The 18,430-nt window shown below is 32.7% G+C and overlaps 1 protein-coding gene and 3 long non-coding RNA genes across 4 annotated transcripts; 2 read left to right on the top strand and 2 right to left on the bottom strand.

Annotated features, from left to right (window-relative positions):
- Window positions 1-3,683: 3,683 nt before the first annotated feature.
- Window positions 3,684-14,185, bottom strand: LOC115725134 (calcium and calcium/calmodulin-dependent serine/threonine-protein kinase). Its single transcript, XM_030654567.2, has 7 exons — window positions 12,918-14,185; window positions 6,367-6,421; window positions 6,064-6,174; window positions 5,189-5,421; window positions 4,678-4,885; window positions 4,294-4,353; window positions 3,684-4,133 (listed from the first exon to the last, which is right to left on the bottom strand). The coding sequence occupies exons 1-7, from the start codon at window positions 13,661-13,663 to the stop codon at window positions 3,957-3,959; spliced, it is 1,590 nt and encodes a 529-aa protein (XP_030510427.1). The 5' UTR covers window positions 13,664-14,185; the 3' UTR covers window positions 3,684-3,956.
- LOC115725137 (uncharacterized) lies at window positions 7,022-9,842 on the top strand. Its single transcript, XR_009688435.1, has 2 exons — window positions 7,022-8,413; window positions 8,603-9,842. It is a non-coding gene; the product is annotated as an uncharacterized LOC115725137 (long non-coding RNA).
- Window positions 13,498-15,127, top strand: LOC115725135 (uncharacterized). The gene is made up of 2 exons (XR_004013348.2): window positions 13,498-13,637; window positions 14,445-15,127. It is a non-coding gene; the product is annotated as an uncharacterized LOC115725135 (long non-coding RNA).
- A 590-nt stretch (window positions 15,128-15,717) lies between these two features.
- Window positions 15,718-17,468, bottom strand: LOC115725136 (uncharacterized). Its single transcript, XR_004013349.2, has 2 exons — window positions 17,125-17,468; window positions 15,718-16,158 (listed from the first exon to the last, which is right to left on the bottom strand). It is a non-coding gene; the product is annotated as an uncharacterized LOC115725136 (long non-coding RNA).
- Between the last annotated feature and the right edge of the window lie 962 nt (window positions 17,469-18,430).

Genomic DNA, 18,430 nt, shown 5'->3' with positions numbered 1-18,430 from the left:
TCTTACAGCATTATAATTGTTTGTGTAATAGTCATTTTCATAGACTTGTAAACTCTTGTACTAGTTTAGAAAGTAGTAAAACAAATTCTTGTTACTCGTCTTCCACTATTCCTAGTCAAGTCTTTTATGTTTTCAAATCTAATGACATAAATAATTTGCATAGTAAACTTCATCACCAAGCACATAACACATTGGCAAAAATTTTACCTCACATATCATACACAGGTTCCCTAAGTACATTACAATTTTGCAAAGCTTGTCACCAAGGAAAAAGCCATAAGCTACCTTTTCAAAATTCCAACAGTAGAGCTAATGAACCATTGGCTTTAATTCATACTGACCTATGGGGTCCATCTCATATTACATCCAAAGAGGGCTTCAAATACTATATTCATTTTTTGGACGACTACATTCAATATTGTTGAATCTTTCCCCTAACATTGAAAGGTCAAGCCTTTGATGTCTTCATAAAGTTTACATGTCTTGTGGAAAAGCAATTTGGGTTACCTATAAGAAGTGTTTAAGTTGATTGGGGGTGAGTATAGACCATTTTCTTGATTTCTAGCAGACCAAGGCATTCACTTCCAACACCCATGTCCTAGAACAAGTGAGCAAAATGGAAGGGTTGAACGCAAACATAGACACGTAATAGAAACAGGTTTTACATTCTTGGCTCAAGCTGGTCTTGGAATGGAATATTGGTGGCATGCCACGGCTTCTACAGTGTTCACCATAAACAGGCGTCCAACACCTGTTCTCTAAAATATTAGCCCTTATGAATGCCTCTTTCACGATTACAACTTGCTAAAACCATTTGGATGCAGTTGTTTTCCTCACCTTAGAGCTTACAAGGCTCAAAAACTTGAACTGAGGTCTAAGAAATTCTTGTTCTTAGGCTACTCAACATAACACAGGGGCTATATCTGTCATCATCCAAGTGGTAGAACCTCATCTCTCGACATGTTGTCTTCAATGAGATGCATTTTCCTGCTCAACATACTACCACAACTAATAACTAGGTACCTGTTCATACCCCTTGTCCTATTTCTACATTTCAAACTACTAGTACAACTAATAATAACTATGCTAACTCATTTGTGATACTTGTTCCTGTCCGCACTACTCAAATGCAACCTGAGACAACTCCTGGCACAAACGAGAACCCACCTTCCCCAACTCCTATTGTCCCACCTAACATTTACCAAAACCATCAACTAAATGAATAAAATATCCCATACCTTAGCTAACACCAGATACCACAATCTCATCACCAACAGATAGATCAACCTGACCAACATAAATCTATACCAACCACAAACCAACAAAATCTCACTACTATTCAAATAGATGTCACCAATGATGATCCAAATACCACTCATGATCTCAATTCTCAAAATGTCAGTCACCCTCCCATGTTACCATACATACAAACTGACCATGTCTCCACTTCTAATGCATCCCCATCTCAGCCTCCCAACCCAACAACTGATGTTCATACATATTGCAGGTACCACTACTACAATAAGGTTACATACTATGAGGACTAGATCACTTAATGGAATTGTCATGCCAAAAGCTCACTTGGCCACCAAATATCCTTTAATTGAAGCCCTAATCCCCTCTAAACCTCAAATAATAGCAGCTGCTCTTCAACATCCTCAATGGTTGAACTCAATGCAACAAGAATTCAATGCTCTTAAAAGAGTAGGTACTTGGAGTTCAATATTACCCTGGTATGGCTGTTATTGGCAATAAATGGCTCCATAAAGTTAAGCTTAATGTTGATGGAACTTTGAATAGACTGAAATCAAGGTCGGTATCAAGGGGATACTTACAAACTCCTAGGATTGACTATGAGGAGACATTCTCACCAATTTTCAAACCTGCAACGGTGAGGATCATACTCACCGTTGTTGTTTCTCTAAATTGGCTGGTTAAACAACTAGATATCAGTAATGCATTTCTGAATGGAAACCTACAAGAGACTGTGTATATGAAACAGCCAGAGGGTTTTGTGGATGATTCCAGACCTAATCGTGTGTGTCAACTTCACAAGGCTCTTTATAGGCTCAAACAAGCTCCATGAGCTTGGAACCAAACACTAAAGAACACCCTATTACAGTGGGGATTCACAACCTCAAAATATTCCTCTTCATTCACTTATAGAGTTGGTGACAACCTGATAATTTTACTAGTTTATGTTAATGACTTTCTTATTATAGGCCTCAACACAAAGATCATTAACAAATTCGTTCTTGACTTGAATAAGTCATTTTCCTTGAAGGACTTAGGTCCTGTTCACTATTTTCTTGGTTTGGAAATCTATAAAGACTCTACTGGGATGTATCTCTCCCAAACCAAATATATCACTGACCTACTTGTGAAGCTTAACATGGATGGAGCCAAGCCAAGTCCTAACCCTACTAGTGCCAGTATCAAACTCTCCCTTAAGGAAGGAGAACCATTTGCTAATAAGATATTGTACAGAAGCACATTGGGGGCCTTTCAATATCTAACCTTGACAAGACCTGATGTAGCTTTCATCATAAACAAGCTAAGTCAGTTCATTCATGCTCCAAATAACACCCACTGGGAGGCCTGCAAAAAGTTGATGAGGTATCTAAAAGGTACTATCTCCCATGGTCTTCATATCACACTAGCCACCTCTTTGACACTTGAGGGATACCCTGATGCTGATTGGGCATCATGTGTGGATGACAGGAAGGGTACAGGTGCTTATGCAATGTTTTTTGGAGGGAACTTGGTTTCATGGTAAGCCAAGAAACAGAATGTAGTGGCCAGATCAAGCTCTGAAAGTGAATTTGGATCTCTTGCAAATGTTGCTGCAGAGATCAAATGGTTAATGTCCTTACTTTCAGAACTACAAATCACCACTCCCTTTTGTCTTGTCTTATGGGTAGACAATCAAAGTGTTGCTGGCATTGCAGTGTGTTTCATGCCAGGTCCAAACATATTGAAATTGACTTGCATTTTGTTAGGAAGCACATACTGTCCAAGCAATTGTTTGTTCGATATGTACCAGCTATAGATCAGATTGTAGATGGCTCACAAAGCCCTTGTCAACAGAGAGATTCTTGTACCTTTGATCCAAACTCAAGATGTATGAGATACTTTTTCGTTTGAGGGGAGATGTTAAGCATGTTTTAGACTCTGTTACATAACTATGGTGTATTAGTTAGTGGTTAAGTTTGTTAGGTTACTTAACTACTTCTGTCTACAATTCTGTTTTGCTTTGAAATTGTTTGTATATCAACCTCTGTGTATAAATAAAGGGCTAAGTTACTTGATTGAGTAATGCTTTTCATTCATTTTTGTGTTACTCTGTTTCTGTCTCTCTCTCTCTCTCTTTGATTTTCCTCTCTTTCAGAAGGTCTCTACCTTCTTCATGTACTACCAAGTGAGAAAATATGCAAATCGACAATGAAAGGTGAAGCTTAGCCTAATGAGACTGAACTATAAGAATTCTAAAATTATCAAATAATTACAGCAGAGAGAAATATCCTCTAGAATCACTACAGTTGTCCTAATGGGGTCACACCTTCTAGAACAACAAAAAGAATCAATCATAACAAAAATCAAACAACAGAAAATGGTGAAATTGAATAATACAGTTGTGAGAAATAAGCATTAGCCAATCAGTTGAGCCTAAAGACAAAACAGGATAAGTAATTTAGACTCTAATGATAAATTACTCAGCTAATTATTTCTTAGCAATAGTAGTTAAAAAGCTAATCATATTTTGTATTTGGACATCAAATAGATGATTGCCAAGATTGAGAAAGCTTAATCCTACAATTTGGAAAATTATACAAAGTGTCTTTTTAGTTCTTGGGTCATTGTTGTCTAATTAAAGCCTATAATATATGATGATGATGATACATGAAAAGGAAGAACATTATAAAGTAATTATCACATCAAAGTTCTAAGTGGGAAAACTATTGGGGGCGAAGAGAGGAGAGGACAACATCTTTGAGTGAGCTATCTCTTTGCATAGCAGCTTTAAATTCCTCAAATGTAACTTTTCCATCATTATTGGCATCCATCAGATCAAATATCTCATCCAGTTTCCCAGGTTCAGTAATATCTGCTGGAAGACACTCTTCGGGCAAGGCCTATGTATACAACACAATCAACCAGTCATTCTATTAATAATTATTTATATGAATACAACATTATTGGACCACTGAAAGAGAAGAACTACATCCGAAAAAAGTATTAAGGGAAACCAACTCAATAAAAATTGAAATTTTAGCCAAATGGAAAAGTTTTTACTCTGAGCATGGAAGCTACTTCTTCCTTAGTGATGCATCCCGATCGATCTGTATCATACATCTGCAGTAAACAGAATAAAGAAGAGGGAATCATCAAGTGGTTGAATAATGCTATGATTTAGCTAGAGAGAAGTAAATAACAAGCCTTCTATTTCATAAGCCTTTTCACATATTTTAAGTATATTTCTTTTAGTAACTTGGTTCATACAAAATAATAAGTTACTTATATGAGTAACTAGTTGAGTAACACCAGCAATATCTCATCAAAATATCATATGTCTAGTTTAGGCTCATAAATATGAGTCAAATCAAGGTCGTGATGGAGTTTATGTGTTGTGTTGAGATTTTAAAGAAAATTAGAGAAGTGATTGTTCGTTGGATTTACCTGGAAACATAAGTGAAGAGCTTCATCACCTTCAGTTTTTTTGAGACTTGAGAAGCCACAGAGGATCTCTCGCATGTCAACCGTGCCATCGCGGTTGTCATCGAATAAGTCGAAAATGCGAGATGCCATAGGAACTAGCGAAGACATGTTCATGGCTTTTAATACCTCCTCAAATTCAGACAGAGTAGCATTATCACCATTTGCACATCTGCACATTGTTTTAGCTAAAGTTATGAATTGAAAAATGCAAGTTCAAACAAAAGAAAAAAGTTAGAGGCAAGTTCATTTATGCAATATATGCTCTTCATTAGGTAATGGTTGGTACATAATTATACTGTTTTGTATTGTATATTTCTTTTATATATATACAATACTCTAATGAATCCAGTGCTTAGTAACTGAAAAACTAAGAAAAACTCATGAAATGTTCGAATCACCAACGAATCTATATATCATGATCATGTATATCTTTGATTAAGACATTTTGTTTATGGTTTGGGCAATTACTCACATTTTCTTGAAATGAATCCGGAGGTTTTCAATCTCATCTTGAGAAAGGTCATGGGATTTCAACAGGGATTTGAGCTGTTTAGTCCTTAAGAAAATGGAGCTACTTAAGACACTGGCAATGGCAGCAGCGCGAAACTTTCTTCTGGCATTGAAGCTCTGTAGTCTTGTTACCACTTCACCATCCATTTGTTCCTCCTTTGCCAAATCACCTCTCACCCATGGATGATCCAGCAGCTGCTCATATATTTAACCAACTTAATTAATTAATTAGTACTTTCATATGCAGTTTTTATTAAATAACAAGGATGAAAAACAAAAGTTGCAACTACTTAATAAAGATATGATATACATAGCACAAACAAATTGCAAGTGTTATAGTTTTACTAAAGATGGATTTAATTTAAATATGCTTATAGATATATAAAAGAAAAACATATAAATAATATGCACACAAATATTAATATACAAAACATGCATGGTACAACTTAATTAACATCTTATTACAATCTTTTTATCAGCTGTGTTTAAAAATATATACATTTATTTTTTTCAGTTAATTATAGTTACAATATAATTTTTTAAAAAAATATATAATAATTTACAGTATTAACAAAAGATTTGGAGTTTTTTAAACATGTGTATTAAACTGAAATGTCAAAAATTTATAGAAATAATGTTGTATTTATAACGAATGTCACCTTAAAAAAAATATATATTTTGATATATATATATATATATATTTTTGAATAATACAGAAATTGAGAAAAAAAATTGTACTTAGCATTGTCTAATATTTAAGTGTATATATTATTAGTGTAAATATAAATAGAGATAGGGAGAGAAAGAAAAAATAATGATGGAAGGAGCATACCATACCTCTACAGCACTGGGCCTCTTTTGAGGATCAACTGTTAGGAGACTTTTGATTAATTGCTTTGCTGAAGAAGATATGTTTTTCCAAGTCTTCTCATAGAAGCTGAAATCTCCCTACAATTAGTAGAATGGTTTTTATTTTATTTTTCCTTAGACAGAAATGAATTTTGGACATAGGATTAATATTCGGTAATTAATAAATATACAAATGATCTCTTTTTTTTTTATAAAAAAAAAAAAAAAAAAAAAAAAAAAAAAGAATAAATATATAAATGATATGTGTAATGGGATAAGATACACACTTACAGCTAAAATCATCTGCTGCTTTTGCCGGTTTGATTGAGCAATGAAAGGTGGATACCTGTAACCATTAACAATTTTTTTACGATATAGTACAAATTAAGATTAAAAAAACAACATTTGTAATGTTTTGATTGTAAGATTTGCTTTCAATATATCAGATAGAAAAATTAAAAAAGTAATAATTTGCTTTCAATAAGATTAATCCAAATTTATTCATTTAATTTTAGGAATTATGAATTTTTCTAATAGATATATAAATTATTAATTTTCTAATAGATATATATTATATTAATTATGATTATAAAATAAAATATTTCTCTTCAAAAATAAATAATTTAAATTTAAATTCACTATATATATATATCTCTCTTTTATTTTTAATATGAGATGTGTCTATATAACATAATATTTTTTAATATTACAATTTCATTTTAAATTCATTGCACATATTTTAAGAAAAAAAATTCTTTTATCATTTTTATTACCAAAAAAATATATTTATATTATATTATGTAAAAAAATAAAAAAAAATGCATGATATTTCAAAAAAATATAAAAAGTACTATAAAATTAAAAATATTACGTTAACTAAACTAAAATTATAATTAATAATAAATTTTAAATATTATTGTATTTATTTATATAAATTAAACTTAAATTAAACATTTTTAGTAAAAAATAATTTTGTTTATTGAAAAACATCCACACACACACAATCCTTTTGTTGTAATCAAACGCTTAAATTTGGGAAGTTTGGAGTACAATCCTTTCTAGTTTTTTAATATGTGGACTGTGTATCCTGAATTTAGTAATATTGTCCTCAACTGCTAGAGGAAGGAAGTCAAGGAGAGAGATCTAGTGGATGTATGTGTCAAGTTGAAAAGACTACAAAAAGATCTTAGGATCTTTAATAAAGAAAAGATTGGCAATGTTAAAGTTGAATATGAGAAGACAAAGGAAAGATACGACAAGGCTCAAATGAATTTACAACAGAACCCCTATTGTGTAAAGCTCCAAGAGGAACTAGAGGCAGCTCATGACAAACATACCAGCAGCAACAAACAAATTGAAAGCTTCCTAAGACAAAAAAGCAAGGTAGATTGGATATAATTTGAGATGAAAATTTAACCTATTTCCATGCTTGTATTAAAAAAAAGGGAGGCAAATAGGATTACAACCTTTATTGATGAGAATGGCAAGATTGAGGATGACTATCCAAAAGTTATCACTCATTTTCTTTCTCATTTTAAGGATTTCATGGGGACTACAATTGTAACTACAGAATCTATTCTTCCACAAATAGTGAAAGAGGAGCCATGTCTTTCCTTAAATTTACAGATCAATCTCATCAATCCTTTAACTCAGGAGGATGTGAAGAAAGCACTATTCTCCATACCAGATCTAAAAAGCCCTGGACCGGATGGCATCGGGTCAAAATTCTTCAAGAGTATGTGGACAGAATTGGGCGAAGAAATCTCATCTACCGTCATCCAATTTTTTCAGCATGGGAAACTACTGATTCAGCTTAATGAGACTCTTTTCATGCTCATTCCAAAGACTGAAACTCCTTCTCAAGCTGTAGACTATAGGCCAATAGCATGTTGCAACACTTTATACAAGTGTATATCAAAGATGATTTGCTCGAGATTGTCTGAAGTTCTACCGATCCTTGTAGATGAGAATTAAGGTGTGTTCATTCAAAATCGTTCTCTTGCTCATAATGTTCTCATTTTACAAGATTTGTTGAAGGGATACCAAAGAAAAAACACCTCTCCCAAATGTTTGGTGAAAATTGATCTAAACAAAGCTTATGATACAATTGATTGGGAGTTCTTGGAATCTTTGCTGAAAGCCTACTACTTTTCGAGACAATTTATTACATGGATAATGAGCTACGTTAGGAATTTAGTATATCTATTGGTGCTGAATGGAAAAGTTTAAGGTAGATTTCAAGGTGCAAAAGGCTTACGATAAGGGAACCCAATTTCACCTCTGATCTTTATTCTGGTGATGGAATATATAACTTCGACTCTAAAATGGAAGACTGGAGGTAAGAGTTTTGCTTTTCATCCATTATGCAAGAGTTTGAATTTAATTAACCTATGCTTTAATGATGATCTTATTGTATTCTGCAAAGGAAATGCTAACTCAGTCAAGAGCATAGCTGATGCTTTCTCTCATTTTAGCAACTGCTCGGGGCTCAAAGCAAACCAGCATAAGCCTAACATTTATTTTGCAGAAGTTAATGAAGCAACTAGACAAGAGATTCAACATTTGATACCCTTTAGCACAGGGAATCTCCCATTGAAATTAGAGCAACCAAATGGAGACAAAAGGATTGTGAGACCATCATCAACAAGCTCAAAATGAAACTAGACACTTGGGCTAGTCATTATCTCTCATTTACATGTAGAGCTCTCCTCATTAACACTATCTTGATTGGAATTCGTTGCTAGTGGATGACAATTTTTCAACTCCCTCAAAAGGTTACAAAGAGATAGATCGGATATGCAGGAATTTTCTATGGGGAGAAAAAGACAATACAAGTAAAATGCACATGGCATCTTGGGAACTTATTTGTAATCTGAAACAACTTGGAGGATTGGAATTTAGAGAGGGTCCTAAATGGAACAAGGTATTATTAGCTAAATACCTTTGGGCAATTGATTCTAAATAAAATGTGTTGTGGGTCAAATAAGTGAATAGCATTTACCTAAAGGGCAAAGACATTTGGTCTCTAGAGCTAAAAAATGATGTGAGTCGGTATTGGAGAAAGCTCTTGAGACTTAGGAATGTCTTCACCAAGGAGGACATTGTTCAAGCAGAGGTCAATGAAAAATTTAAGATTGGGATAATCTATACTAAGCTTGTGAATGGAGACCAATATGAGTTTATGGCAGCAACATAGTTCAATCTTTCGGCCCCGAAGCATAGATTCATTATGTGGCAAGCTCTCACAACAATCTCTTAACTAGAGATAATCTTGTTAGGAAACATGTGCCAATAGATACAAGGTTTTGCTCTATTTGTGAGTGGGAATTTGAGTCACATAACCATTTATTTTTTGACTGTCCTTACTCTTGGAGAATCATGCAACCGATTAAGGAATGGCTTGGTAGTCAACTTTGGCCTACCAATTTCGAGGATCTTCGGATTTGGCTCAAGACAAAGAGATCGAGAAGACTCATTTGGGGTATTTTCTTTGTTGTCGTAACAAGTATAATATATGGTATATAGCTGAATCAGAATACTTGTATATATGAGAACAAATACTTGAGTCCAAGATGTGTAGATGATAGAATTAAATAAAGTCTAATGTGTAGACTTAATCTTGTTAAAGAAAGGAGTTAATCTAGCATAGATAGAGTTGTTCTCAATAAGATAAAAAGGTTGTAAAATATTGTTTTGAGGAGTTTCCCCTTAGCTGTAAATTTGTACATGTTTGATTAATAAAAAATATTTTCTTAATCAAAAAAAAACATCCACACACAATAAAAAATAATTATACAACTAAAAATATATATAACCAAAATAAAAATTAAAAATATAACTAAGTATAGGTGTAATATACCTAGTATATATATATAAATATATACAATATAATATGTTCTTGCCAAATCAAACTTACATGAATGAATATTATTATTTTACTTAAAGCACATTAGAGTTAGGCAACATCTAAACCAATCTAATTACACATAATCAAAATATGTTACACCTATATAAATAAAGGGTAATTATATTAAAGACCCCTAAAATATTTATTTTGGCATGGCCCATATTTATTTCGAAATTCAAAATAGTCTGATTTTTTTATGATCATGTATGTTATACTTTATTTTAGGACCGCTTATAAATTTTAAATAATTTACAGTGCCGAAAATAAGATTTAAATATTTTGATGCACATGTAACTTTTTTTTTATACGTATAGTAAATAACTATTTAAACTTTATTTTTAGCAGAGTAAACTCTTCGAAATTTTCTAAAAATTTAAAAGTGATTTTAAGAAATTAAAACGTATGTGATTATAAAGACTAAAAAAGTTCTTTTAGATGTTATATAGATAAAAAGTGTAGTGAAACAATCTCGTTTTTAGGAGGTGTACATTAGATTTTTCCTAAAACTAAATAAACAAGAAGAGATATTATTTATTTCAATATCCATGAGAGTTTTATAGTCCAATAATTTTTATGTACGCTTATGTTGTAGTATTTTTAAGACTATTTGTAAATTTTAAAAAAATTATGAATAATTTACAGTCCAAAAATAAATATACAAATAATTGCTTACTACGCGTATAACAAAATATTTAATCTTATTTTTTATATTGTAAATTATTTAGAATTTTTTGAAAAATTTACAATTATAAATAACTATAATATACACGATTATGAAAAAATAAAATAATAAAAAAGAATACTTAAAAATTTATAATATATTCTAAATAACTATTTTTGTTCCTAGGTGCTTCTATGGTGCACCCTTAAAAAAGTGCATCAATATATACACTCCCTCGTATTTTCAAGGGAAAAGTTGAAGAATACTTTTTTTTATACATTAACCAAATTTACCTTCAAATAAAATTTAATTCAAATATACCTCTTTTTATGAGTACTGTACATAAATTATCTTCACATACCCACATAATTTCAAACATAATAGATTTATGTTTTTTATAGATGGATGTCCAGGTTTGTGGAAAAGTTTGAGCAAAATTTTAACTAGAGAAGAATGAAATTTATCATGAAATGATAGGAGTAAAATTTTTAAAAGATAATGTAAAAATTAAAGGCATCGAGTTGAAAGAAGTATGTATTGTAATTTGCTCTATTTTCAACATTCAGATAATTTAAGCATCCAGAATAATTTAGAATACAGAAAATAAAATTTAAATTTATAGAAGGGAAATTTGATTTTCTATGCTTAAAAAATCCTAAAATTATATCCCTAAACCTAAATGTTATAACATAGGCAATATATGACTACTTTTGCTTTATCCCTATAATACCCCTCACATTTGAACCAAAGCAATTGTCTCTCTCTCTCTCTCTCGGCCAAAACACCTCCACCACCTCCTGCACCACCTCCAACGACGACGACGAGGACCACCCAGCCCCCTCTATCGGACCCGAAGCCTTAACCCACCCAGCCCCCTCTCTCTCTTCGTCTCTCTCGGACCCGAAGGCTTAACCCACCCAGCCCCCTCTCTCCGTCGCGAAGCCTCAACCCCGAAGCCTCAACCGACGGTGACGGTGCACGGCGCACCGGCCCCCATAGCCCCCCTCTCTCCGTGCACCAGCCCCTCTCTCTCTTTGTCTCTGTCAAATTGAAAAAAAAAATAGAAAAACTCCAGTGGTCCGATGGTCGGACCATGGGGTCCGATGGGTCTCTCTCTTTGTCTCTGTCAAACTGAAAAAAAAAAAAAAAAAAAAAAAAAAAATTTAAGGTCCGATGGTCGGACCATGGGGTCCGACCAATCGGACCCATGGTCCGACCATCGGACCCAACCCCTCTTTCTTCGTCTCTCTCAAACTGAAGAAAAAAAAAAAAAAACTCAAGTGGTTCAAATGTGAGGGGTATTATGGGGATAAAGCAAAAGTAGTCATATATTGCCTATGGTATAACATTTAGGTTTAGGGATATAATTTTAGGATTTTTTAAGCATAGAAAATCAAATTTCCCTTATAGAATTATCTTAAATAACTATAATATATATTGTCATATAAAAATTTATTATTATTTTTTCTTTTTTACATTTTGTTTTTTAAGTTTTTTTACTTATATCTTTCCATAAAATAAAGTTACTTTCACATTGCATATATATAGGATAAATTAAGAGTGTGGTAACACTTTTGTAATTAGTTTTTTATTTTTAAAATTATAAAAGTGAAAGTATTTTCTAAAATCATGTTTTATAATACTGATTTAGTTTATAATTTTTAAATTGAGAATCAAAATTAAAAAATTTGAAAACAAAAAAAAAAATCACTTTCTAAATATTTTTAAATAATTTTTTTCTTAATCAATATTTTGAACTCTAACTCCAATCTAGACCTTAGAACCCAGACTCCGACCTGATCCCGACCCCGAATCCAGACTCACCCCCAATCCTAACTTCGGACCCAAACCCAACTTAAATAAAATCAACAAATGAAGATGAAAATGAAATTCACAAAACACATTTTTGTTTTTTGTTTTTAAAATTGAAAAATAAAAGTGATGGCACATTTTTTTAAAAAAAAATCAAAATTTTAAAAACAAAAATTTTACTTTTATTGTTGTGATTAAAAAGTTTAAAAATAAAAGTGTTACCAAAAGTACTATTGTGAAAATAAAAATTCTTTTCTAGAGAATTTCGTAATAAAATTAAAAATATTAGAAATCATTATTTTCTTAAAACTTTTTGTGATATTTGAATATTTGTGAATAATTCCAATTAAATAACTCCACTCTACAAGTAGAATTTGAAATTATAACTATCTGCATGTGAAACGTACTAGTAACTCGTTACCCATAGAATTTTCATATTAGTATGAGAACGAACGTACTTACCCAGAAAGCAGAATATACAAGATGACACCAAGAGACCACATATCAGTCTTAGGAGTAATATTCCCCTGAGAAAGAGCTTCCGGTGAGACGTAATCAATCGAGCCAAACAGCCCCACAACAGGGTCCGTAAATTCCTCAACCGAGCTCAACCCAAAATCCATTATCTTCAATGGCGAATTAGGACTCTCATCCAGGAACAGGCAGTTCTCCGGCTTCAGATCTCGATGCACAATGTTCGCCCGGTGGAGCGCCGCTAGACCCGCCGCGATCTGCCTGACTACGGCGGCGGCGTCCACCTCCGAATAGACGGTCTCCTGGCGGACAATCCTGTCGAAGAGCTCTCCTCCAGAGCAGAGCTCGAGAACCAGGTGAACGGCGCCGATCCGAGAGTCCTCGAACACGTCGTAGAGATCGATCACGTTCTCATGCGGCGATACGCTCTCCACGATCCTCCTCATCACCAAGATCTCGTTCGTAAGAAGTGCGTCCGACACGGCGCCGGAGGTCATCGTCGAGCTCTGCAGTTTATTAGCTCCGACTCTGCTTGAAACTACGGTATTGCTTCCAATTCCAACCCCAACCCTTCTCAGTGTTTTGATTGCCACGTGTCGTTTTTTGACTTGATCATCAGTACCTTTTGATGGTGATGATTTTCTTGTTCCTTTTCTTACAACTGAGAATCCTCCTCGGCCTAATACCTCCGAGATATCGTATTGGTCGGTGAGTTTTCCCGTTTCTTGTCTCATATTCGGATAATCTCTTTTGGTGATAATGATCACAACGTTGTTAGAAATTTACATATAAATGATAATTTAATTAATTAAGAAAAATGTGTAGGAGAACAGGTAGGTTTCGATGATGAAATGAGGTTTGAATAGTTGGTAAGGAATTGTTAATGAATTAACTTAAGAATATACTTGGAAATTAGAATAGAATAAAATTAGTATGAAGTATATGTTGAGAGAAAAGAGACAAGGAGAGAGTCAACGAAAGCACATTATCTTGTTTCTCTCTTTGTTCATATCCGCGTGGCAGTTGCCTTCGTTCTCTTCTTCTTCATGATTTGTTTATTAAAAAAGAATTAATTTGTTCAGTCTCAGAGACCAGAGTTGAGGTGGACTTGTTAGCAACGGTTGAATTAAGCTTGGCTTGGTTTGGCTTAGAGTCAAATCAAGACAAGGAAATGATGTCGAGTCCAAACTTAGCCTTAAATCAAGCTAAGTAAGCTGAATTAGAAAACACAAAAAATGATATTTCATCCATTTACCTAAACTGGTTTATTTTATTTTGGATTGACTTCCTTTTTAAAAAGGAAAATAGATTGATTAATATTTTTAAGAGGCAAATCCTTTATGCCTATAGCAGTGCAGAGTAGATTGGAAAATGAGAAGAAGAATTTTACGAAATAGTCTCAGAAGTTCAAAGTGAATTAACTGAACTTCTGACTCAACCAACTCTTTGCTTATAATGAAAATAATACAAGGAAATTAAGCTACTGTATACTAACTGCTTTGGTTATATCTGCAGTTTTATCCATATATAAGACATATCTGATCTCCAGTTGTTTGCCAAGAATTTGATCTCAAACAAAGTGAGAGGACCATATCCACGCACAGTATTGAGGATTTCAGCAGATGTGAGAGGACCTTTCAACCACATTGTTTCTTTGTGGACCAGGAAATCAAATTTGAACCCGAAAAAAAAATGGCATATCCACTAAAAGATCTTCGATCATCAAGGCAACTTCCCAAGTCTGCTTAATCCTCATGAGTTCACAATGAAGCCGGTTGAATAAAGAACCCATCATGAGTAGTACCATTAAGATGGCGTAATATATATAACATTTTGCAAGCCAGCCAATGTATGTCAGTGGGAACATGAATGAACTGATATTCAAGGCAACATCTGGCCATGCCTAGTAAAAGTAAGATACAGTAATGCACTAAAGTGCTTCTACATAGTTTAATGTCTACCGTAGGTTCACCATCCTTTTAAACAGAGTTTATGAGCAGCACTAGCATATATATATTTGGATTAGTGTAAAAAAGTTGTAGTACGATATATTTCCACTCCAAGAAATGGGACAAGGTCCTTGAGTGCAAAATGTTGATTTAGACTATGAACTTGTTCATCAGTTGGTGAATGCCAAGAGGGCATGTAACACGAAATTCATCTAGACAAGTAGTATAACTAGATTTTAGCTTGTGGCATATAATGTATTTAGCTTACAAACAAGATGAGGCAAGCCTTCGGATCGTGACATATATACGGTCTCATTTAGTTGACCATTGAGAATAGCATTACTTCATCAAAGCTAACATTCCATGTACAAGTGACTAATAGTCGAACTGCAACTTGTTCCTCATGGTACTAATAGTCGATCGACTTTTGGAAAACTACCATGTGAGTGGTCCACCATAAAACTGGCTTCAAACCTAATACCAATCAAACTATTTTCTTTTTTTCCAAACGGCAAAGCAAAGTAAATGATATTTCAAATATAAGTATTAAACATAGCTCACGTCAACTTGCTGCAACCCAAGAAGTTTAAATAAGCAAATGAAGATTGTTATTTGTGGACTGGCTTCCAGCCTTCTACTAATGAAAATGAAAGATCATTCTAGGTGAGAAGATTAACTCATAATGTCATAGAACATGTTAAAGCGGTTACCAAAGTTTAATATTGGGAACATCAGGCCTATGATATCAAGTCTAAATTTCACAACAGCATATCACAAATGATCATCAAATGCTGTCAAGAACAGATGAATCTTATAATATCTAAAGATTTCTACCCGTATCACCCAGAAAAGTTCTTTAGTTTGATTCAATATTATTTTGGTTTCTAATATAAAACACCACCAATATGAAAATGATGATCAATTGATCACAAGTCAAGAATCACCATACATAATACATGGTTATCTTAAATTGAAAAAATTAAACACCCGTGGATGAAATCTGATTACAAGTTAGAATCATGAACTTTCATTAAAAAAAATGTATGTGGATTCAAATAACAACAGCACAGAATTTCACGTACAAATAGCACCAAGCATATAAACCACTACAACCAAATAACCTGCTGCTCATTAAGCTGACTAACAAAATTTCTTAATCCGACTAAATTTTCCAAATTAAAGGCTTATAACCAATGACTTTAATCCTCTTTATGATGTCAAACTTGTTTTCTAAAATTCAATTTGAGCTTCACATGCATCACCACTTTACTTAATAGATTCTGTTTAAGAAAAAAGTAGTAATAAAACTTGTGGTGATCAAGGGATTTCCTATACAAACTGTCAAAAAACAAACTACTGCTAAAACTAATAACTCGAATATAAAACTACTTGTATATCCTCAACCATTCGAAACAAGAGTCCAAAAATCATAAAATTGACTTGCAAATGCTTACATATTCATCTTCACTTAAAACATCAATATTCCAGCTGAACGTATGTACATCATAGAAAAAAAAAATAATAAACACATTGCAATGCAGTTAGAAAAAAAAAACTAGGAATCTTTTTTCATAACTACAATCATATGATTATGAGTGTCTTAAGTTTCAACTTTGTACTTAAGAATAGAACACTCTGTTGCATTAACCAGTTTGACATCAGCCATGTCTACATTTAAATTAGGATGTAGAGGATTAACTAAAGTTTGAGTCCAAACGCATTCATATCCTACTAATCCAAATTGTTATCAAAAGATCCCTATGCATAATAGAAAGACCTAAGAAGAAATTTCCTAGAATCATATTAATTCAAACAAATTGAAATAATTTAATAATAGATAGATAGATAGATAGATACAAAAAGCAGCCAAAGTGAAAAAGTAACAAAGCCATTAGTAGAGACCATGATTTCGATGGAAGCAACAGCACAAACAACTAGTCTCCCCACGATTTGCATTATCACCTCCTATAATCTAGAAACCTCTTATTTCGTGAATCGTACACACACACATAAATAGATATAGATAAAAAGAGAACCACTGAGTGAAGAATGATCATAATCATAAAACATTCATATATCTAGAAAGGACATAAACAAACCCTAATTTATAATTAGATCAACAAGTACAAAGGAAACAGTAATATTAATCAAATAATCTCCTAAATCACAAACAAAAATTTGGGTCACAAAGCGATTTTACAGAAGCATCGGAAGAGTAAAAAAAAAAAGAATTTAACGATCATTACTTTCACAGAACGATCGCGATCACCACACACCAATTGTAACGCCTGATCTGTTTTCTTTCTTCTTTTTCTTTAGTTTTTTTTTTTCTTTCATAATGTAGAGCAATTCAATAAATCATCTCAGTTAAACTTTCTCTGAAGAACATGTATACTGAGATGATTATTGAATCGCCTTACATTTAGAAAAAATTAGAGATCGAGATTCGAGAGTGCGTGTTGTGGTAGAGTAGAGATTACACTACAGAAGAGGGAAATGCGTTAGGGTTTTTCTTTCAGGCCGTTTGCATTTTCAGGGTTGGGAATAAAAAACGAGATATATGCTGTATATATATACTAGTTAGTCATGAAAATCATAATTTTTTTTTAAAATAAACCTAATTAGAATTTTCTCTTGACATGTAATAAATTATACACGGTTAAAAAATTCTTAAACTATTAAAATTGTTAAATTTAAAGATTTTTTTGTTTAATTTCATTCAATTTCACCAATTTAATAATTGCTCATAAACTAAATCCTACCACTCCAACTTGTAAAATTTGTCAAAATAGACTTTACAAATCGAAATTAGCAAAATAACTTTTTTCTTTTTTCTTTTTTTTATTACTTTTATTTTACACTTAACTCATTTAAAAAATTAATTTAATATTAAATAAAATTAATTAAAATCTCATAAAATAAAAAACTAACCCTAACTTTCTTGTTTTTTTCTTTTTACAAAGAACTCCTCCTCTTTCTTTTTGTTCTTCTTCTCCTTTTCTCCTCACCCAACTCACTCCTTCTTCTTGCTAATAAGACTAAAAAGACCACGAATGGGCACAAGTAAACCATTCTTCTTCTTCTCTTCCTCTTCTCATCCTTTTTCTTCTTCTTGCTGGTAAGACCAAAAAGACCACCCATTACTCATGAATGGTGGCAAGTGGTGGCATCCATAGACAAAAGAATTTAAGATTCATTCTAACAGAGGTAAATCTCAAATAATTTCCTTGTCTCTTCTCATTTTGTTTCTTTTCTTTAATTTTTTTTTAGTTGTAGCCATTAATATTTTTCTTCTCTCAATCTCTTATTGCAATAACTAATCATTCAGAATTATAATGGAATCAACAAGTGATGCATCAACCACAATACCCACACCACCCAATGAACATGAACAGGTAACATACATTTCATTACAGTCTTCTTGGTTATAATTTTGATTTTTGTAATTTATGGATAAAAGACCTTGAATTTGCTTTGAATAACCATAAACAACGTTAAATTTACACTATGCGGCCACCATGGTCTTTCATGTTCTTCAACTAACTTTAAAGA

The sequence above is a fragment of the Cannabis sativa genome, chromosome 6 (assembly GCF_029168945.1).
Source record: "Cannabis sativa cultivar Pink pepper isolate KNU-18-1 chromosome 6, ASM2916894v1, whole genome shotgun sequence".
In the NCBI taxonomy this organism is placed as follows: Eukaryota; Viridiplantae; Streptophyta; class Magnoliopsida; order Rosales; family Cannabaceae; genus Cannabis; species Cannabis sativa.
The sequence above is the reverse complement of the archived record's forward strand: the minus strand, read 5'-3'. Positions and strand labels throughout refer to the sequence as shown.